This window comes from Python bivittatus, unplaced genomic scaffold (assembly GCF_059951505.1).
Source record: "Python bivittatus isolate LINGU-HERP-01145 unplaced genomic scaffold, Pbiv_v1 ctg000480_np1212, whole genome shotgun sequence".
Lineage (NCBI taxonomy): Eukaryota > Metazoa > Chordata > Lepidosauria > Squamata > Pythonidae > Python > Python bivittatus.
In genome coordinates this window covers 1964002-1987738 of record NW_028277075.1, presented here as the reverse complement: position 1 = coordinate 1987738, position 23737 = coordinate 1964002, and the positions used below count along the sequence as shown (strand labels likewise).

General features: G+C 37.5%; 1 protein-coding gene across 6 annotated transcripts in view; it reads right to left on the bottom strand.

Annotated features, from left to right (window-relative positions):
* Positions 1 to 23458, bottom strand: part of TTC7B (tetratricopeptide repeat domain 7B) — a 136872-nt gene extending 113414 nt beyond the window's left edge. For 4 of the 6 annotated variants that reach the window (XM_088145238.1, XM_088145239.1, XM_088145240.1 and 1 more), the window contains exons 1-3: positions 23203 to 23458; positions 5206 to 5360; positions 2734 to 2902 (exon numbers count right to left, since the gene is read on the bottom strand). In XM_088145238.1, the coding sequence (XP_088001364.1) occupies positions 2734 to 2902; positions 5206 to 5360; positions 23203 to 23323 (445 nt within the window). In that variant the 5' untranslated portion in view covers positions 23324 to 23458. Of the gene's footprint in view, positions 1 to 2733; positions 2903 to 5180; positions 5361 to 23202 lie in introns of those variants that run through there. The other 2 variants (XM_088145242.1, XM_088145243.1) reach the window with 2 other exon arrangements.
* Between the last annotated feature and the right edge of the window lie 279 nt (positions 23459 to 23737).

Genomic DNA, 23737 nt, shown 5'->3' with positions numbered 1-23737 from the left:
GTCATAAAAATTCCATTCACAAGGATGAGACACCAGAGCTCTGCAAGGCTTTGGAAAAGCTATTTTCTCATTTGTGAGAATTCTTGCCTCTCCCTATCTCCTGTTGTCTAAACTTGGACTTTTCTTTCTTTTTTTTTCTTTTTATAATTTTTATTAAAGATTTTAATTACAATAGTACAGGTAGTCCCCAGTTTAAGAACAAGTTCCATTCCCAAGGTTTGTCCTTAAGTCAAATGTGCATATAAGCCAGAACAGTATTATTGTATAATACTGTATAAGTAGTATTGCATAATTAACTTGAACCACTGTGTAATTAACTCGAATCATTATGTATTTAATTCAAATTTTGCTACAATAGGCTCCATTCTTAACTATGCGTCTTCCTTAAACTGAGCGTTCTTAGCCCGGGGACTACCTGTAAAAGCAAATACAAACTAAATTAAGAAGAAATAGAAAGAATAAAAATTGCAAAGAAAGAAAAAGAAAAAGAAAGATAAAGTAAACAAATATGTAAAGAAGTGATTTCCATCTTCATCACAAGCAAAATCAAATTTGATCATTCTTCACCCCCTATAAGGTTACAAATATCTCTTCTTCCCATAACTCATCCCTCCTACAACCCCACCCCCCAGGTTCAATCATGTCTGATTCTTGGAGACTGCCTGGACAAGTCTCTGCAGTTTTCTTGGCAAGGTTTTTTCAGAACTGGTTTTCCATTGCCTCCTTCCTAGAGCTGAGAGAAAGTGACTGGCCGAAGGTCAGTAGCTGGCTTTGTGCCTAAGGCGGGACTAGAACTCATGGTCTCCCGGTTTCTAGCCTGATGCCTTAACCACTACACCAAACTGGCTCTTAACCCATCCCTTATACATATGCAAATCCATAAATCATCAACTTTTCAGTCCTATTGTCAGCAAAAAGTCTGTAAAGGGTTACCACAGCTTTATAAAAATGATCTTTAATCCATTCAGATGTTGTTGTAGGACTTGGTCTCTCTTCAATTTTTCTTTTTCCCATCAGAGGCTTCTTCAAGGCTTTAACAAACCTCTTTTGTAAATCCAGTGAAAAGTCATTATCCAGGTCATTCTCCTGCTTTGTCATTTTTATTTCCACTTTGATTTTCAAAATTTTAACCAGCTTCTTTTGGTATATCCAATAAAAAATCCTTAACAGGGTCATTTTCTTGGCTTGTCATTTGTAATTCCACTTTAACTGCTTCTCTATCTTATAATCCACACTTTTGTTATTAACTAGTATTTCCAGGTCTAGTATTTCTGCATCAGGTTTAACATCTTTTGGACATAGTCTATCCACAGAAGCAGACATCATTACTGACATTTCTGATATTGTAGCTACTAATGTTTGGCCCCATTCTTCAAAAATCTCCTGAAGTATTTCAAATGTTATAGCATTTTGTGTCATTTTGTAAATCCCCGTACTAACCGAAAACCAAAGACAAGTTTAGCTTTTTTTTCCTTTCCCTTTTCCACCTTAATCCCTCTAGTGTCCAATTTCTAAAATCATAAAGTCTCAAATTTCTGTTGTGACCTAAAATAGACAAAACAATCTGGTTCCCACAAAGTGCTGTTTCTTTTATTTAGTTATTTCCAAAATCTTATAGTAAAAGTCTCAATGTTCCAAATTTGTCTGGACCCTTGATTTGTTTATAACATTCTTAGATCAAAATCTTACTTAGCTTTTTGCCGTTTATTTCCAATTCTTTAAATTCTTAAATTTATAATTTTTCTTTTGTTCAAGAAGGAGAGTAAACTCACCAGGTGACTTTTCAAACTTGTCATTCCGAAGATCTCTAATAGAATAGTAAATAAGCAATTTCTGAAAGTGATTAGAAACTGAGGGCAGAAAATTCAGTGTCCTTTAAAAGGTTCTGCCATGATTGTGAGCATGATGGCTAATTCCTTCGTCTCCCGGCACTCAAACTCATGCGAGACCACTGTCCTGCAGTCTCCTAGCGAAGAACAGCCATCTGGAGCATATGTGGGTGATCTCCCATCCTCTCTTTGTCTGGAGAGTTTCCAAAGTACTGGTCTACTTGCCAGTTCTTCGGGCTTTGTCATGGTCATTGTCTCCACTCTTTTAGAGACGTGTTTAGTTTGCCATGCCTCTCCCGGAAGTCTCAAGTGGCTCCTAAATTTGGAGTTTTTTGGTAGAGTTCAAAGCCACTCCTACTAAAAGGTTTCACAAATGAAGAGTTGATTCCCCATCCTCTTTTTCAGGTCACAATATACATAATAAACCCAACCTTAATCTTTCTAGTCAGATGCTAACCAGTTTAACAAACATGAGTTTAAATATGGGAGGAATGATGTCTCCATAGCCAGGCAACCTTCCTGTTGTTACAACAGCTCACATTTTTGGCCAAATAAAGACAGCAGAGAAAGCAAACTGTATAGTTCATGTGAAGGGAATGATTTTATCATAATCTGTGATTCTAATATAACACTTGTCACAGAAGCAAACCATCTGCATAGAACCAACTGTAAGTGTATTTTGAATAAGTACAGAGCATATAGGTTAAATTTAAAAAGTATTTTTTACTGTATGCTTTTAAACCAAATTTGCTAGCCTCCTTATCTTTACTAATAATGCATCCCTTTCCTTGCTATATGTCTTAGAATCAACAGCACACTTGCCATCAAGTTTCAGTGTGGTGAGAAATGAAAAACGTATTTAAAGAGGGAGAGTAAGTCACAATTACACTGAAAGCCATCTTACCTTTGGTTGAATATGCTTCAGCAATCATCCTCAAGCGATAAGGAGGTACAGCAGCAAGCTGCAAGTCATCAATTCCCACTTTAGCATATGTATTAAGAGCTTCTTTGTAATCGCCTTCTACATAATTTAATTTGGCCATAACTAAATGGGCTTCTTGTAAGAACTCTGGCTAGAAAAAAAGAATAAGGGCAAGCAGCAGATATTAGATACAAGGTGATATCATACATGGGATTTTAAAACTTTTTCAGGCCACAGAACCTATTAGTTAAAAGGAAAAATTCCCAGAATCCCTGATCAACAGGCAAAATTCTAGTGATAGAAAACTGGCTGTATTTGAAACACCACCTAGTTCTCATGGCAACCTAGGGTCATTTTAGAAGCATTTTAATATTAAGTATACAACTGACATATAGCTTTATATTTTAAAAATAGGAACCTTTGTAACTAAAAACAAGAGAAGCAACTTTTTAACACTAAAATTACAATTTGCTTTTGTATTTTTAATAAGAACATACAGAAAAAAGCTGGATAAATTTTAATCGTCCAACAAAGTCACAATCTTGTTATAAACAACTATCTGTTAATGTAAAGAATCCAATTAATATTATTGCCCTTTTGGACTTAAAATATACATTAACAATACTAGTACTGCACTTTAACACAGATAATGGGGGCATGGAGGGAGTGAAAATATTTATTTATTAAAGGATGAATATGCTGCTCAATTCAACCATGTGACTCTGGGCAGTGTATAAACAATGTAAATACCATAATCAACCAATAACGCACTTTATTAAAACATAGTAAACCTATGTGGAACCTAATGTCATGACTGTTCTTCCCCATCTAGAATACCACAACCTCCAGGCAGTGGGACAAAACCCTGACAGCTGCACTTGGACAGGCGGAGGCAGAGATATACAACTGAGTATCATCAGCATACTTACGATACAGTATCCACACCAATGGATGAACCTCTCCAGCGGCTTCATGAAGATATTAGGGAGGAAAGTGAAGCCCTGAGCCATCCCACAAAGTAGGGGTCCTGGACTAGATTACTCTCCCACCCCCCACATACCAACTGGGACTGACTCCAGAGGAAAGAGAACCACCACAGAATAGTGCCTCCCACTCCCAACCCCCTAAGCCAATCCAGAAGAATACCATGGTCAATAGTATTGAATGCCACCAAGAGATAAATAGGGCTAGGATGGATGCATTATCCCCATCCCAAGCCTGCCAACAAGTGTGACCAAAGCTGTCTCAGGAGTATATACTGGTCTGAAACCTGTCTGGAGTCCAGAGAATCCGCTTCTTCAGTGACTCTCTGGAGCTCCAGGCTGACCAAATAGAATATGTAATATCAAAACTCTATAGGATATACAATACCAAAACTCACTGTGCTCCTGATATCATCAAGATGATGATGAGATTTGGACCTTTTAATGGTCCTAAGCATAAGAGAAATTAATTTAGCCCCAATAAAAACTGAGCTTCTGATTAATTTATTTTAGTTCCAAATAATATCTGAAGAAGCTCAAACATCATTATAAATTCATTGGTGGTACTTAATCTATCACTGGAAATGTCGGCCTTTAAAAAATGAAGCTCTTTCATCCATATAGCTTCACCCTTAATTTTATTTCTCGAGCTTTTGTCTCTCACCTGTCAGCTCCAGATGTTTTAGCCTGTAACTTCCACTGATAATTTGTCATGCTAAGTAGGGCCAAATCATATTGGAGGCCCCCAGGTCAGGGAAGACTATACTTAATGAGCTGTAAAACTGGAAGAACAGGGTGGAAGACTGGGAACTCTGGAGTCCTTGGGGTTCTCTGAGCTTGATTCTTTTCTTGCAAACATTTCATTAGCCGGCTAGGTAACATCTTCAGTGCTAGAATGGGATGGGGTTTGCTCTGTTTATATACTGTGGCATGCCCTGCCAGTGTTGGTGGGGGTGGGGGTTTTGTTTTGTTCCTCTGGTAGTTCCTTGATTAGGGTATTGTTTACTGCTTGATTGTGTGCCTGGGGGTAATCTCTGCTTATCTGCGTGATGATTGCTGGTGAGGAGATATTCTGGTCTTTTGTTTTCCTTTCTATTGTCTCTTTTGAATAGTGTGTAGATGCTGTTTATCTCTATGTGCCTGTTGATTGCTGCCTTGTCTGAATACCAAGCTTCCAAGAATTCCCTTGCATTTTTGGATTTAGCTTGGTCTAAAATGCTGACAGTTTCCCAGTTAAAACTATGGTTAAGTCTGTCCATGTGTTGTCAGATTAAGGAGTTTTCATCATGTCTACTGACTACTAGTTGGTGTTCATGGATGCGCTCTGCCAGGGAACTCTGATACACAGAATATATAAAAGTTAGATCTGCACTGTAATAATATAAATGATTCAGCTAAACATTTTAAAAGCAACATTACTTATTCCTACATTGCTCAAATACCAACCTTCCAACTATGGAAGCACAAATACCTTTAAATTTCCACGATCAAGTGCTGCAGTGAGATGTTTCCTGACTTCAATTAATTTTGGTCGGGGCCCACAGGGACTTGCACCTTGTTTTAGAGGGTTCACCTTCAGGAAAAGTTCTAGCTTGGATTCGCCAAGGAGGAGTTCTGCCATGTCATCTACAGAAAGAAGCAAAATCATTATGTAGAAATGGCTGTTACATTCTATTAACACTAGGCACCGCTATGAGATGACACAAAAACCCACCAATCATAAAAAATTACTAAGATGACTACCTTTTAAGCAGCCTCACAGCACATCTTCTGGAGTGGGCACTCACTCTTATCATGATATAATTTGTACTTCGTAACAGTGCCTGAAGAGGCCTACTGTGTCTATGTTACATTTATGGTCTAAGAAAATTTATGTTCAGAAAGGATGGGTTCACATGTTGTGCTAAACCATATAATATGGTTCACTTGGTCTTTACAGGTAGTCTTCACTTAACAACCCTAATTGGGACTGGCAACTCCATTACTAAGCAAAGCGGTTGTTAAACAAAAACATCACGACTGCTCTGCTTAGTGACAGCAGTTCTGGCAATTCCAGTTGCTGTCATTGAGTGAACCCCACACGGTCATTAGGTGAGGACCCACCCCGGTCCAAGCCATTCTTGTAAAAGGGTAGGGGATTGCTTCCACTTCAACTCCCCTCATCCACTTATGTCTCCCCATCTCTGCTTTTTTGGCCACACACCTACCGTCACCAGCTGCCCCTGCCGCCCAGCCCTGCCAATCACTGTGCCCACTGCACCACGCACCACTACTATCCCAGCCAGGGCCTTCTTTCATGCCGCCTTCTTTTGCATCAGTGCAGTTGGGGTCTTCTTTTGCACGCCACCTGGGGTTTCTCTTGCACACGAGCCAGGGCCTCCATTGGTGCCCTGGCCAGAGCTTTCTTTCACAAAAAAAGGCTCTGGCCGGCATGCAAACAGAGGCCCTGGCCAGCACACGAACAGAGACCCTGGCTGATATGCGAGAGAAAGGTGCTGGCTGCACCAGCGTGAAAGAAAGTGGTATGAAAGAAGGCCCTGGCTGGTACAATACTAGTGCACAATGTGGTGGGCAGGGCCAGGGAGCGGTAGCAGCTGGTGGCAGCGGATAGGCAGGCAGCCAAAAGGCAGTCATAAATGTGGGTAGGCCCAAATTTTGTTCACATGACCACAGGGGCACTACAACAGCCTGAACTTCGAGGACCAGTTGTTAAGTCCCTTCATTCAGCACCGTCATAACTTTGAAATGTTGCTGAATGAATGGACATTAAGTGAGGACTACCTGTATTTAGCCTTTTGAGTTTATGGCCCAGCATTGTGGTTTAGTCAATAAACCATGGTTAAAACATTCCATAGCTTAGCATTAGTGATGCCAGTACTGCCTTTTGTCAATGTATTTCCTTAATATTTCTATTTCCCCCATTACCAGAATACTTTTCCATCACAATATATCAGAATTAGAGATGAGCAGTTTCCATAGTCTACAGAGATTAAACAAATTCATCTTTTTAATATATGCGTAACAGCACACACACAATTTGGCTCCTGAAACTGGTAGTTCTCCCTTTCTCATTTTTATTGTGCTCATTAGTTTGCAAGCTTATAGTAAAATCTTTTAATCCCTCCACACTCTGTTTGTGTATGTGTGTGTACAGGTGAAATAATTAATAGTACTAGCAGCCTTAGTAAAGTAGGTATAACATAATAAGCAGCAAATATGGGGGAGGGGTTGCTTTAATGATAAAGATGCTTTGGACATTATTTAATCTGGAAGTACCATGATTCACCTATCACACAGCACACAAACAAGCTAAGCTGTCTGTAATCACATACTGTTATTGATACTTTGAGCACCAATTGTCTACATGCTTGCTTAATGAAACCTGCAACAGCAGAAAGATTTATGATTTTGCTTACTTGCCAGGAATCTGAAAGAGCCACATTCAGGGAACTCTTGTCTGATTTATGAGTAAACAAGACCATAAATCCATCTCTTGTTAACAAGCTGCATCATAGTCCTAAAATAGTCTTCTGTACAATAATTAGTGAAGGAACATGAATGGCTACCCATGTGTTACTGAAATTGAAGTGCAAGTAATATTCTATGAATTCCTCGGCCTTATCTTTCTCGCTCCTTGACCCATAGGAAATTGTTATATTTTGAATAATCACGTTGTTGAAGCTGGAATTAAGATAATTTCAATCGATGCCCGTGACGTTTGGCTCTAGGAGTGAATTGAAGAGCTAGTACTGAAGGTGAGGACAGATCTAGCAATAAATCATTCTGATATGTATGGCTTTTGAAACTCAAACTAAATGTTATAATGCAATTGAGTGTAACTTTAACCCAACAGCTGCTTCTCCTTTGCAAAGCAACTTCAGGAAAGAAGAACTATTCAGTTAATGGAGGCAGGAGCAAAAGGTACTTGATCCTTTCCCAACATGCCTATTTTTCTTTCTAAAACATCCCCTAAAATTTCTAGACTGGTGCTTATATTTATTATAAAACAATAAATGGTTATCTGTGCAGCTCACAAATGCATTAAAATACAGTATAATAAATAATTCATTTAAAATACCATGCATCTTATTCATAAAATACATTCAAAGATAGTTCACTGGTATCTTGAATTCCAGGGGGACTAAAGTGATTTGGAGGAGTTTCAAATGAAAATGGGCTGCTGAAAGAAGAATTAATATCCCAGCTTGCTTCCTTCTAAACTATGTATTACACTACTCCAAAGGCACTCTGCAAAAAAGAAGTATCTCTTAGGCTATCATTACGTGAGGTTACATTATAAATATTTAATTTAGGCTTTACTCTGAAGAGTAATTTCCATTTTGAGACAAAAAGAAATTATTTGCTTTTATAACAGCTGTAAGTTTTTTTTTTAATAAGTGGTAGTATCAAACATATATAGCTATTCACAGGTGAATCAAAGAATGGTCTTTAATGTATTTTTTAAAAAATAAATTTTACTTTCCACTTCAGTATATCCCAGAAATGCTAAAATAAGACTTCCAAAATAAGACTGGAATGTATAAATCTATAGTCCACTGAAGAATGATTATGAGAAATATATTGCCCCTTCTCCCACTTCCTGCCAAACCCTGGATTATTTTGTGTCTGTTCCAAGCTGATATTTGACAGGATGTATTTTAATTAATATTGTCATTATCCTTGAAAGCATTCAACTTTTCTGCAATTATTTACAAATGTAGACTAAAAAAAATATTCATGTTTGTGATTTCCTCCATAAAACACCTTTAAAGTGAAGGTAATTTTTCCTGCCTTGACTTTGAATTGCCTTGACTTTCCTGCCTTGACTTTGAATTGACTGATCAGATATTGACTGATCAGATATTTTGGCTATGTAGCACCAAGATATCATTAACTTCCTTCATAATCTCTGACAGACTGGGATAATGAAACCAAGTTAAATAAAGGAAGATAAGAAGATAATAAAAAAAAACTACAGTTATTAGTGGGATTAAAATTAAGAAATTTTGGCACTGTTTCAATCTATTGATATTAGATGACAAATTTATTTTGAACTGTAGTTAAAAATTCATCCTTTTTTTTAAAAAAAATCACAAATACCATTATTGAAAAAAAACCAGATAGGCTTTTATAAAACACAGCTCAAGACTGACAAGCGTTATTAACACTTAAAAATACTTTTCATTCCATCACACACACATACACACGCAGACCAGTTTGGAAAAAGGTAATTCCTACTTAACCACTGAATATTTCTTTCATAAGCCTTTCTAAATCTATTGTTTATAGCACAGGAAACCAGGAAATTAAGGAGGCTTCTAATAATAACACCATCACTCGCAAAATTTAAGAACCTGCCCACATTCAAATTTTATCAGTTCCTAAAAATGTTCAGTTGCAGTCACAATACATATTTCCTGTTTACAGTTCTACAGTTCTAACAACAGAGTCATATATTCAGTATTTGATATTCAGGCACTGCATATCAAATTTATATGGAATATATGAAAATTTTGGAATATTTATATTCCAAATATAAATAACAGATACTCCTACTTAAAGATATTTACTTATAAGACATAAAACAATAACAGTTTGCTTATAATAAAACAAAATCAAGCAGGAAACAGGATACAGAGAGTGACACAGTAGAGATATGAAAATACAGAAAAAGTGATAAGGAAATGCAGTTCTGTCTTAGAAAGAGAAATTGTTAGAACTAATTTGCACCAGTGTGGCACCACACAGATATTACTGAATAACTGAATTATATACTTAAAATTTAATTTTGGAAAAACAGAGTTAAGAACAAATCCATGACTTTAACATGTTAATAAATACATTGATTATGTGCCATCAAGTCAGCATTGACTCTTAGCAACCACATAGATTTTCTCCAGGAGAAGCTGTTCTTAGCCTGGTTGTTAAGATTATCCAATGGTGCATCTATTACTGCTATAAATGATGGTCATCCTCTTCTCTTTCCAGTCACCTTTCCCAGCATTATAGACTTCTCCAGAGAGGAAGATCTTTGCATAATATGTTAGAAGTATGGTAATTTGAGCCTGGTCATTTGTGCCTTAAATGAAAATTCTAGGTTGATTTGTGTTTTTTTAATTAATTTTTATTAAAAGAAGATTTTCCAAAGATTTAAAAATTGCAGAAACATAGAAGAAATAAAAAAAGAAAAAGATTACAAAAGGGTAAAAGAAAAAACAAATAACAAAAATTTTTTAAAAAGCTATCTAAAAAAGTGACTTCCTATCTTCTTTGCAGCAGTTACAAACATAGCAATTACCATCTCTCATATTGCATATCATAGTTCCCTTCTTCCAATAAACAAAACTTTTTAATCAATAAATCCTGAAATCAGCAGTTCATTTTTATCATTTTCAGCAAAACATCTATAAAGAGCTTCCAGTCTTTTATAAAAGTAATTATAGTCCCCTCCTTAATCAAACAAGTCAATTTAGCCATTTCTGCAAACTCAGCCATCTTCACAATCCATTCCTCCATTATTAGTGTTTCTGTAGTCTTCTATCTTTGTGCATATAATAATCTTGCTGCAGTTAACAATATAAAACCAGTCATGCATGAGCCTTTTCTAGCTGAGTGTCCATAAGTCCTAATAAGAAAAGTTCTGGTTTCATCTGAATGTTAATTTTTAAAACTCTCTGCATCACCATATACTGTATATTTGTATCCAATATCTTTTCACTTTTTCACAAGTCTACCATGCATGATAAAATGTCCCTTCATGTTTTTCACATTTCCAACAGTGATTAGAAATACCTTTATCCATCTTAGACAATTTCTCTGGTGTTATATACCAATGGTACATCATTTTTTAAAAAGTTTTCTTTTAAATTGTAAGACACTAGGTTGAGTTGTTTAATGATCCATTTATTTGTTTTTGTAGCTATGCAAGGTATTCTCATGAGTCTTCTCCAACACCAAAGTTTGAAAGTGTTAATCCCCTTTCTAGCCTGCTTCTTCAAAGTCCAACTTTTACTTTAATAGAGTTTTACGATTCTAATCTTTGTAGGTATAGACACATCCCAGCATCTGATTATCCTTTCCAAGGCCTTCACTACTACTCCAAGTGCTAATTTGTAGCATATTTCTTGACTTCTTATTGTTAATAGTTGATTCTAAGAACTATATACCCCTTCCATATCTTCATTGTCAATATTAAGGCTGTTTGCTGTACCTGTTGTCATTAGTTAGTCTTTTTTATATTTAATCTTAGACCCTTTTTTCACTCCTTGACTTTCCTTAATAAAGCTTGCAGATCCTTTGCATTTTCAGTATCAGTGTAGTATCATCAGAATAGTGCAGGATAGTGATGTTTCTTCCTCCAATTTTAAAACCACACTCATCTTCTTCTAGATCAGCTTCCCTCAATATATACTTTGCATATAGTATGAATAAATAAGGGAAGTATATACAGCCTTGTCTCATTCCTTTGCCAACCTGCTCTGTTTCACCATGTTCTGTCCATACTGTGGCTTCCTGATCTCTGTATAGGTTTCTCATGAGGACAATGAGACATGATAGACACAATTTAAGGCCTTTCTATAATCAATAAAGCACATGCTAATTTCTTTCTGGTATTCTTTGGCTTTCTCAATTATCCAGCAGGCATCAATAATAATGTCTTCAGACTTTTCTAAAGTCAGCTTCAAAGCATCTCCACTTCCATGTAGGACTCTAATCTGTGTTGGATGATCCTAAGCATTCTTTTTCTAGAGTGTAAAATTAAGGATATTGTATGAGTTCGCAAGCTCTGTTAAGTCTCCTTTCTTTGGTATTGGTAAGTAGATTGACTTCTTCCAATCTGTTGGCCATTGTGTTGTTCTCCAGATTTGCTGGCATAGCTTGGTTTGAACCTTTACTGATTCTTCTTCTGTTGCTTGCCATATTCCTGTAGATATTCCATAAATTCCTGTAGCCTTCTGACATGGTAATGACCAGAATACTGATCTAACTTCATCTTCCAGTACTAGAGGTTCTTATAAGTAGGGAATATCTTCTTAAGTAACTTGGATTTTGACATCTCTACTGTACTGAAGTTCTGCATATTTCATCTTTGTTTAATCTTCTCTGAATCGTTATTTATCCATTGGCATCCTTTACCATGCCAACTCAGAGATCCGTAGTTTGAACTTGGAAGATATATCCACCATAAATGTGTTTGGAAATGGAGAACTCACTTCTTGTTTTAACTTTTGACAGCATGCGAAGTATATAAAGCAACTTGATATTACTTGTGATTTCAATGTTAGATGTCGCCAAAATAACGTTACCACAGTATCACATAAAAGTGCTGTTTTACCTTGTAATTTTAGGTTGAAAACATTAAGAAACATTATCAAGTTTGCAGCAAAAGCTAAGTCCCAAAGCCACTCAGTGTTCGATAATAGTAGCTGAGGATAGTTGTTCTCATTCAGAAAAATTTCAACTGCACCTTATGTTTAAAAAATCGCAATAAAACTTTACCATGGTTAAGCCATCAAACTGCTGTGTGGTAGGGCAAGTTCAGGATATTCAGCTTCTCTTTCTGACAAAATTTCATGGAACTGACTATGGTTAAGTCCTCAAGAGCAAATGAAGTTCACTGTTGACACTACTGGTTCAGTAACGCTTGATAGAGACAAATATTTTCCACAAAGTACCTGCTGATGAATAATACAATGAATAATCATAGGCTTTAAATACTTTATATTTTTTCAAGCTTTGTACATTTGTCCAACTAAGCCTTTTTCTGCTCCACACATATTTTTACCCCCATCAGTTGTAACACATCTCAGCAGATTCCACTTCAGTTTGTACTGAATTAGTGTTTTCTTAACTTCTTTGAAAATATTCTCACCTGTAGTTGTTCTATGCAGATGATTCATACAGGCTAATTCTTCAGTCACTTCAAACTTGGTACTGACTCCTCAAATAAATAATAACAACTGAGCAGTATTGGTAAGGAAAACCACTCAAAATCATTTGCTTTGTTTTTTCATTGACCTTTGAGGTTCCTCCCAATATTCTCATCTCTTCAGTAACTATTCTTGCTGAAAGGATATTAGTTTTAAACAAGTTTATTTTCTCTGGACACATTACTTTGGCTGCTATAAACAAACACGATTTAATCAATTCACCAACAGTAAATGGCTTTCCTTGCTTGGCTTACAAATCAACCCCTTGGAAACTTACTTTGGTTGCAGCCTCATTTTCATTTTTTATTTTTGTGAAGAAATTCTGCTGTGATCAGATATTCTGTTTTATTTTTATTTTTTTCTTTGAATTGGGAATGCTGTGATAAGTGCTTGGTCTGGTAATGTCGATGTATAGTTTTAGCACAGCTATAGTGTCACTGCATAATAAACACAATACTTTGCCATCTAATTCAATAACAAAGTAGTCCACCACTGCACCTTAAAAGCATGACATTTGAAGTCCACTTTTCTCTTGTTTTGACATGATGAGTATGCACTGGTAAAAAAAAAATGAATAAAATATCATGGTACTGTGATACACATGGCACTTGAAATACTGTTGACTTATAACTGCAGCAATTCGATTTGTAGTGCGCCAAGTAGCAGTTGACCATTATATCTACTACTGTGGGCAAGAAACCCTTAGAAGAAATGGAGTAGCACTCATAGTCAATAAAAGAGTGGGAAAGGCAGTAATGGGGTGCAACCTCAAAAACAACAGAATGATCTCAGTGCGAATCCAAGGCAAACCATTCAACATCACAGTGCCGCTTCTATGAAGACCTACAACACCTTCTAGAACTAGCATCAAAAAAAGATGTCCTTTTCATCATAGGGGATTGGAATGCTAAAGTAGGAAGTCAAGAAATAATCGGAATAACGGGCAAGTTTGGCCTTGGAGTACAAAATGAAGCAGAGCAAAGGCTAATAGAGTTCTGTCAAGAGAACAAGCTAGTCATAGCAAACACTCTTTTCCAACAACACAAGAGACGACTCTACACATGGACATCACCAGATGGTCAATATTGAAACCAGACTGATTACATACTTTGCAGCCAAAGATGGAGAAGCTCTATACAGACAGCAAAAACAAGACCAGGAGCTGACTGTGGCTCAGATCATGAGCTTCTTACTGCAAAATTTAGGCTTAAATTGAAGAACGTAGGGAAAACCAGTAGACCACTCAGGTATGACTTAGATCATATTCCTTGTGAGTACACAGTGAAGGTGATGAATAGATTTAGAAGATTAGATTTGGTAGACAGAGTGCTTGAAGAACTATGGACGGAGGTTCGTAACATTGTACAGGAGGCAGCAACTAAAACTATCCCAAAGAAAAAGAAATGCAAGAAAGCAAAATGGCTGTCTGATGAGGCTTTACAAATAGCTGTGGAAAGAAGGAATGCGAAAAGCAAGGGTGAAAGGGAAAGATATAAGCAACTGAATGCAGATTTCCAGAGAATAGCAAGGAGAGATAAGAAGGCCTTCTTAAATGAACTATGCAAAGAAATCGAGGAAAACAATAGAATGGGGAAGACTAGAGATCTCTTCAAGAAAATTGGAGATATCAAAGGAACGTTTACTGCAAAGATGGGCATGATAAAGGACAAAAAAGGTAGGGACCTAACAGAAGCAGAAGAGATTAAGAAGAGGTGGCAAGAATACACAGAAGAACTATACAAGAAAGATCTTAATGTCCCTGGTGTCCATGCTAGTGCAGTCACTGACCTTGAGCCAGACATCCTAGAAAGTGAAGTCAAGTGGGCCTTAGGAAGCATTACTAACAACAAAGCTAGTGGAGATGACAGTATTCCAGCTGAGTTATTTAAAATACTAAAAGATGATGCTGTTAAAGTGTTGCGCTCAATATGCTAGCAAGTTTGGAAAATGCTACAGTGGCCACGGGATTGGAAAAAGTCAGTTTACATTCCAATTCCAAAGAAGGGCAATGCCAAAGAATGCTCAAACTATCGCACAATTGCACTCATTTCACATGCTAGCAAGGTTATGCTCAAAATCCTACAAGCTAGGCTTCAGCGTATGTGAACCGAGAACTACCGGATGTATAAGCTGGGTTTCGAAGAGGCAGAGGAACTAGAGATCAAATTGCCAACATTCGCTGGATCATGGAGAAAGCACGAGAGTTCCAGAAAAACATCTACTTCTGCTTCATTGACTATGCAAAAGACTTTGATTGTGTGGATCACAACAAACTGTGGCAAATCCTTAAAGAGATGGGGGTACCAGACCATCTTACCTGTCTCCTGAGAAATCTGTATGCGGGCCAAGAAGCAACAGTTAGAACCGGTCACGGAACAACCGATTGGTTCAAAATAAGGAAAGGAGTACGACAAGGCTGTATACTGTCACCCTGCTTATTTAACCTATATGCAGAGTACATCATGAGAAATGCCAGGCTGGAAGAATCACAAGCCAGAATTAAGATTGCAGGGAGAAACATCAACAACCTCAGATATGCAGATGATACCACCCTAATGGCAGAAAGTGAAGAAGAACTAAAGAGCCTCTTGATGAGGGTGAAAGAGGAGAGTGAGAAAGCTGGCTTGAAACTCAACATTAAAAAAACTAAGATCATGGCATCTGGACCCATCAATTCCTGGCAAATAGAAGGGGTAGAAATGGAAGCAGTAACAGACTTTATTTATTTGGGCTCCAAGGTCACCACAGACGGAGACTGCAGCCATGAAATTAAAAGATGCTTGCTCCTTGGGAGGAAAGCTATGGCAAACCTAGATAGCATATTAAAAAGCAGAGACGTCACCTTGCCGACAAAGATCCGCATAGTCAAAGCTATGGTTTTTCCAGTAGTAATGTATGGCTGTGAGAGCTGGACCATAAAGAAGGCTGAGCGCCGAAGAATTGATGCCTTTGAACTGTGGTGCTGGAGAAGACTCTTAAGAGTCCCCTGGACTGCTAAGAGGTCAAACCAGTCAATCTTAAAGGAAATCAACCCTGATTGCTCATTGGAAGGATTGATAATGAAGCTCAAGCTCAGATACTTTGGTCACCTAATGCAAAGAGAGGACTCTTTGGAAAAGACCCTGATGCTGGGAAAGATTGAAGGCAAAAGGAGAAGAGGACGGCAGAGGATGAGATGGTTAGATAGCATCTCTGAAGCAATGAGCATGAAACTGAGCAAACTCAGGGAGGCAGTGAAGGACAGGAAGGCCTAGCGTGATATGGTTCATGGGGTCACGAGGAGTCGGACATGACTTAACGACTGAACAACAACAACAACAAAAGTAGCAGTGCAAAGCAATGAGAGCACTACATATGGACTCTGTCACAATTATTCAACTCTGCTGTTATAGCTTAAAAGCAGCCAGACAATACATAATGAATTAGCATGGCTGTGTCCCTATAAAACTTTATTTACAGGTACTGAAATATGAATTTCATATAATTTTTGCATGTCATAAAATATTATTCTTCTTTTGACTTTTTTTCAACCATTTGAAAATGTAAAAACCATTCTTAGCTCGCGATTTGGATTTGGCCTGCAGGCTGCAGTTTGCCAAATGAAATTTAACACATAGCAAAATGAAATTACCCCCAATCCCTTCCTTTCCAGGTGGAAGAGCTTTTGCTCTTTTGGCAACTGTAGTATGAACTCCAGGGAAAAGGAACAAGTAAGTGTGGGCCAAAAGGGCAGGGAGGAGAGAAAGGGGGAAGAACAACATGATTTTGTGTCTGCCCAAAGCTTTATATTGCCAATCCAAAATGACTGTGCACCTGTGGGGATGGGGAGGTAGAAACAACCGAGCATTGCTTGTCAATATTATAGTCATGTACAAAGAACCTACATTATATCACTACTAGTGGCTTCCCAAGCCTTTCCATGCCTCTTGTCTATTGTCTGAAAAGAACTCCACCATAGCATATATAGCAACATTTTGTGTGGTGACATGTAAGATCAGGAAGACCAATGTTACCAATAACTGTTTTCTTTCCTCAAACTGAGTTTTTTCCCCCTTTCTTTCCAGGTTCTTTTGTAATAACTGTTTTGAAATACCATATATACTCACAGATTAGCTGAGAATTTAAGTTCCAAAATACACCCCAAAACTTGGGTTCAGCTTATCTGTAGATGGGCTTATCCATGAGTATATATAGTAATTCTTTTTAAAAGTGCCCGTATACACCTGCAGATAAGCCCATCCACAGATAAGCCAACCCTCAAATGTTTAACCAAAATACCATGAAAAATGTTGCCACCTGCAAATAAACTGACTCTTAAAACTTTCCTTTTAGTTTTCACAATTGGCTTATCCACAGGTGGCACATTTTTCATGGTATTTTGGTTACAAATTGAGAGCTGGCTTATCCACCTATGGGCTTTTCTGCAGGTATATGGTAGTTGTTTCTTTCATGCATGCTTTTGTTTTCAGTCAGGGTTTTTACATTCACTTTTTAATGATCTAATATTCTCCCATTTGTTCTGTCTAGTATATTTTATATAGGGTAATTTTATAATGGTTCTGGTTTTATCTTCATTCTATTTTATCTTCATTCAGAATTAGTTTGCCTATTATATATTCTTATAGCTTTTTTATTATTTTGGTTATTAATACCTATTGGGCCAGGTTTAATGATAACATGACTGGTTTTGCATGTTCTCCCCTCTTTATCATGCTATTTATCTCTTCTTCTAATTGAAATATTTGAACTCTACCTAGAGATTTTTAAAAAGCCAATTACTTAGTACAATGACTTCTCCAGAATAAGCTTCACTGCCTCGCAGAGAAGCTGATTAGGTATTTGCACCAAAGTATTTTTTTCAAAATTGGTTTTATGGGCAATCCCAATTGGAGCTGGGCCGTCTTTACTTGTCAGAAAAATAAAAGTTAGTGTCAACCCTTAGAGACAGGCTAGGTTAAGAAACAGACATCACAGAGATTCTAGGAATGCTACTTTATTGGTGTATGGTATATTAACAGGATCTTGAAAGGCTAAACAAAACCTTCACTGCCTGCTTTGTAAAGACAAGGTCAAGGCAGGGTAACTCTGAGTCTCTTTTTACCTTCCCTGAACTGAGTAACAGTTTTACCTACTTCTTCCTCAGGGGCAAACCTAAATTCCTCTACAGTTAGTTTCAACTGTATGTTAGAAGGAGTTATGGATAATGATGCTATTTAACAGGAGCGTGATCTATTATCTTAATACTTCCAATTACTAAAGAATGAACATATGCCATTAAATAAGTGGAAGCTCATATAATCAGTTCCTCAAACCTGGCTTACATTAATTGCATATTACACAAATGTTTTCATAAGACTTGTCTCCTCTTCTCCTTCATCTAGTAATGAAGTCTTTCATCATCATCATCATCTGCCACCAAAATGCTGATTTCAGATAATGTACACGTATGTTGATTTGGGAGATATTTGGTCTAATACTACTTTATGCAATAATCAGGTTATGCAAAGTTTTCCAGAGTGGAAAAGCTATATTTGTAATAAATTCTACTCATAAAGCTATATAATTAAGAATAAAAATAAACAATTTTATCGCCTGGGTGAAATTCCTCCAATTGATCATATAGATCAGTGTTTCTCAACCTTAGCAGCTTTAAGATAGATGGACTTCAACTCCCAGAATTTTCCAGCCATCTATCTTAAAGTTTCCAAGGTTGAGAAACACTGGTATAAATCACAAAAAAGTGTAACATATTTTAACTTTTGTTTCTTTTGTTAGCTGTATCAGGAATTCCTTCTGATCACTAGCTGTCCTCAGCAACTGTTCTCAAACAGAGTTTTGAAGGTATATGAAACTGGTAGAATCTAGTTCTTCTTTAGTTAGTGTGAACATCTATGAGCCAAACTACACTGAAAGGACATGCATGCATAATAACAAACTAAGAATATTGCACAATGTTAGTTTCATAAATACAAACCAAAAATCTATAGGTCTGGATTTCAAATGCATATATTTAAAACTGTTTGCCTTTAAGTTTCATTCTAGCCTACTACAGCCAATGTACTTTATGTACTGTAATATTTAACATACTACAACCTATTACAGTTTGATGTTCCTGTTACTCCAAAACAGAAATAAGAAAACTTAATTAAAAGTATGCCTGGAGAGTTAGCCAAAGGGCAGTGCTGGAATACCTCAGTGTGTTCTGCTACAGAATAAATGTGGCATTTCAGATGATCTCTAAAATGTAAATCCCTTAAAGCCTTTGGTATGAAAATCATGGATGGAAAAACTTTTGAAAGACCACTACAAGCAGGATTGCTAATAATGAACAGTTTCAAATGATTCACTAAGCCAAATAACATCCAACCTACCACATTCAGGAGCACTCACAAATTCACATACTATATCTTGTGTTGTTGATCTTGTTTGACATTCAGTATTTTTTTCTCTTTTTTAAACAGCTGTCAGAGAGTGAAATGCAATTAGTACAGAAGAGCCTCATGCTGGAGGGGAGGGCAGGGGAGGCAGCATGAATACAGCATGGACTTTGCTAATTATTTGATGGCAAATCATGCCAACCCTTACCACTGTTTAATTTTTTCAATATAAAGTTTTTCAATGCAGAAATTCTTGGATGGTGCACTTAATATAAGATACTACTAAGTAGTATCTTAGTAATACTAATACTACTGGAATACAATTACGGTTACAACCTGAATCATTCAATATTTGTCAATATATTTCTTAGTAATTGGCTGAGTTTGTATAAATTGGTGGATATTATTTCTGTGCTGATTCAAAAATAAATCCCATACCTTTTGAATAAATTTGCTTTGTATTTATAATGCCCTGTTTATAGCCAGAATCCACTTTCACATGTTCACTCCATTTCACATTTTTTGAAATAGATGTTTACACCTTTTAACATTTTTAGAAAAGGCTGGAAAAAAGCGGGGGGGGGAATAAAGCTCAGGGCACATATTGTGGTATGTGATATATTACCTAATCAGTCTCACTTCCTGAATTTGAGGTATTATCACTATCAGCAATATAACCTTCTTCTGATCCTTTTTTTAATCACTGTATCATTTTCATCATTTTATCATTTTCATCAACATCTGAAAATTATGGATTGCCTATGTTGAAACAAACTCTGGTACATTTCACATGTTAGTTTATTTCTTAATTTGGTGCATTTCCTACCATAGATAAATTTCTTACACATCCTAACCATCTGATGTACTTCTTAAAATGAAACTATTAGGAAATACTTCATAACCTTCTGTTTAAACTTCTTCATAAAAACAGAAACAAAAAGGCCTTCATAAAAATGGGGGGGGAAATTTCTCTCAAAAATTTCTAGTTATTTCTCAGTGTTTTGCATCTCTATAAAGAGCAATTTCACACATCATACTATACCATAAAACATAAGGGTATCTGAATATTCAGTTTGAAAGTGATATGCATTTGAATTGATATGCCTAACAAATCAATATCTCCAATCAGATCAAGAGTGAATGCACACCCCTAAGAGGTCTCTTTGATTTTGATTTAGCATGATGTGCAAATCCAGCTACTGTGCATTATAATCCATAAGAATGGCCAGTCCATACATATTAGGAAAATGGAAAGCCTTCAAAAGAAGGGTTTTGCAATACATGGAAGCACCTCTTTATAAATCAGTGCATCATTAAAGCAACTGTGTGATTTGCAAGGATGTGTAAGATTATTTACACAATTATTTCAGAAGCTGATATTAGCTGTCTCTGTATGGTTTGTGAAGTGGTTACGCACAACTCTAAAAGTTCATTGAATGCCAGCTGCTTAGTTGGGTGATGTGCTTGCATACATAGCCCCACAACTATGCATGAAAACATTTGTATATACATATCCCCACAAATACAACTGCTCAGAAACATGCATATACAAACACACATTTACTTTCAGACATGGATGGATTCAGATGCACACAATTTCACTTATCTACCTCCAAGGCAGTTGTTTAGCAGGCTAGGAAGAGCACAAATCATCCATCAAAATCATGCAGAGGGAAGTTAAAGTTAAAACCTTCCTTTCTCAACATTTTACATAGCTCAGATAATTTTTTTCTATGCCGCTTCAGCCTGCATATGCTATTGAACTTTATTATGATCTCCTTATCTCTCTGTCATAATTCCTGCACACTTATTTCCCTTAAATGCACTTAGACTACATTCCTAAACTTAGTCATCAGTAAAATAACAATTTTGTTATATCTTTAAAAAGACATGGGAACCCCTGATCTCCAGATGCTACTGAACTACAATTTCCAATAACCACTGCACACCCATTATCTGGTAACTTATTTTGATCAGTCAAATGCCCAGCTCTACTGTCCTGCGGCTCAGTTCACAGAAAGACATACCAAGTTGCTTAGCAGCGTAACTCAAAGTCCATACAACTTGATAGCAGTATTGAGCATTCTGCTTCCACCCTTTGTAAGTCATAGTAAACATTCTTCAGCATGTTGTTTCCTTGTAATCATTGTTTTCTGTTTGGTTTTTACCTAATGTATGCTGCCAAGAGTTGCAATTACATGAGTTGGGCAGCTATATATATCTTTTAAATAAATAAATATTAAGCAGGAAGTCAACCTTTTTTTTCTTATTAAGTACAAGAGAATTGCAATATGGCAATGACTAAAACAAATAACCTTACTTCTGACAGCATAATCTGATGTTTTAATTTAAAAACACATGAGTTTTTATAGCTTGGAATACATGCATTCTTATTCTAATCTCAAATGTTTGTATTTATGTAATACAGTAATACCTCCTCAAATATGAATATTTTCAGATTTTCTACATATTTTGAAAACAAGTTCTGAAATTTTAAAAAAGAAAATTAAACGGTTTACAGGTCCAAATTACCAGAAACCTTTTCACCCAGACCCATGTTTCCATAATGTGAAAATTATAAAGACAATTTCATGAAAATATACTTGCACAATATACATTAAACAATACACTGTTTGAACAACATCACTTGTGCTGACCCTACCCCTTCCCTGTCCTCTTGCTTCTATTGCCCTCTTGCCATGTGTACTAGCAGTACTCCTATAAGTTATAAGTTTAAAGTAAATCCTCCATCTGGCAATGCCATAAAATACAAATTTACCCCAAAATTCAGCTTATATCATGCACATAAATCTGCAATTTCTAAATTGCAGTGGAGTACTGGAAGGGCTGACAAATCCACATGCTGGAATGTCTAATACCTTAATACCAGATATGGGCTTGCTATTCAGTGATATAGGAAACATTTTTTCCTTATTATTTTTTGTTACAGCCAGAGTTCTAGCATCAAACATAAAAGTCAACCATAAGCTCTTTCTCATATTAAGTCCAACAAGCATGTATTCTTTTTTATCCTTATCCCAAGCCATGGAGAGTGATTTCTATGCTGATCTCACAAACCGGAGATCAGAACACTCCTGCCAGATATTGATTAGAGCTTAACTTGTGAAAGACACATTAGAATTTGGGTTTTTCTTGACATTTGTTTTCATAATATGCAAGTATGCAAGTAATGTTATAGTCAGTGAGGGCAGGAAACACTAGAGAAATTAAAACGAGCCCTTTAAAATGTGATCTTTACACAGTTCTTTTATTCTTCAGGGAGAGCTAAGCCCTAATACCTGACAGGAGTTCTTATGCTCTGATTCATCTTAAAACCTACATACACCAAAGCCATTTCAGCAGCATTATCTCTGCTCTGATGGGAAAAAAGTGCACCTGAAGGGGAAATAAGCACCACCACCTTCCCCTTCGATGTTGCTATAAAATCTGAATTTGACAGTTAGTTTATTGCAGCTTACCATTGAATTCCTATCTTTTTTTTTTAATTTAATGCCAAGAATAAGTGTTTGGACACATATAAGATATTCAAAGGTCAACAGTGAGCATCTGTAGACTGCTACGTAATCTGTTGGTACATAAGATACTAGGTTAGCTCCTCTATAGCCTCCAGGAAAGGACTGTTAAAATAGAAGGGAACTTTAGCATATCTTCTAACACTTCATTACCCTATCGGGAAGCAAAGCTTTAGCATTAGTATTATTGATCAGCAGAAAGAGCATCAGGCCTTTGCCCTGGCAGTCTTTCTCCAAGGTTCCCCAGCCTTATGTCCTCCAGATGTGATGGACTACAACTCCCAGCATTCCCAGCCAAGCATGACCAAAACAGAGCATCAGGTTGCCTCAACATTAGATCCACGGGGAGCGGGCTGTGCTTCTATTCCAAGGCAGGCAAGCGGTGAGCCTCTGCACGTGCCCGGAGGGCTCACTTGTTAGTTTTATCGCGCGTGTAAACACCGGGCACGGCTAACCCAAGGCCAGCTCATCACCTACTCAGGGAAATTCAGCTTCCAGCGCGCTTAAAAGCAGTTGCCTCATCCCGCCCCCGCTGCACCTGTAGCCGTCGCTGTCAGCGTTGGCATAAGGTCGACGAACCGGCTTCCTCCCGACTTTCCCCCGTCCCTTCCCACCCAGTGGCCCGCACCGTTAGCAATGAGCTTGGCTGAAAGCTGCTTGACGAGCTCAGGGATCCTTTCCCATTGGCACTCGGACCGGCACCTCTCGATCTCGGTCTCCAGCCGCGACCCCCCTTTCTTGGTAGCCATGGCGGGAGCAGGCCCAGCAGGCACCCCGCAAAGCGGGGACCGGCGGAAGGGAGGGGGCGCGGCAGCTGCAGCAACCGTGGCAGCGGGCGCCTTTTCGGCGGCGGAACGAGCCGGGCTGCGGCCCCGGAACGGGAACCGGAGGGGCGACGAACGCGGTTCACTGCAGCGCCACCTACCGGCAGTCAAAGAGATGAGGCGGGGGGAGGAGTGGGCGGAGCAAAGCAGGAAGTGCGGCTCCCGGCATTGTTTGGCGGGAAAGGAGAAGGGCTTGGCGGTGTTTGGGCGCTCCCGCCATCATTCAGCTCTTCTTTCGGAGCTGCGTCCCCAGTGTATTAACGGAGAAAGGTGGATTAATCAGGTTCCGGGCAGAGACTATTCATATAACTCTACTTCCAAACCTCAAGGATTCTTTCC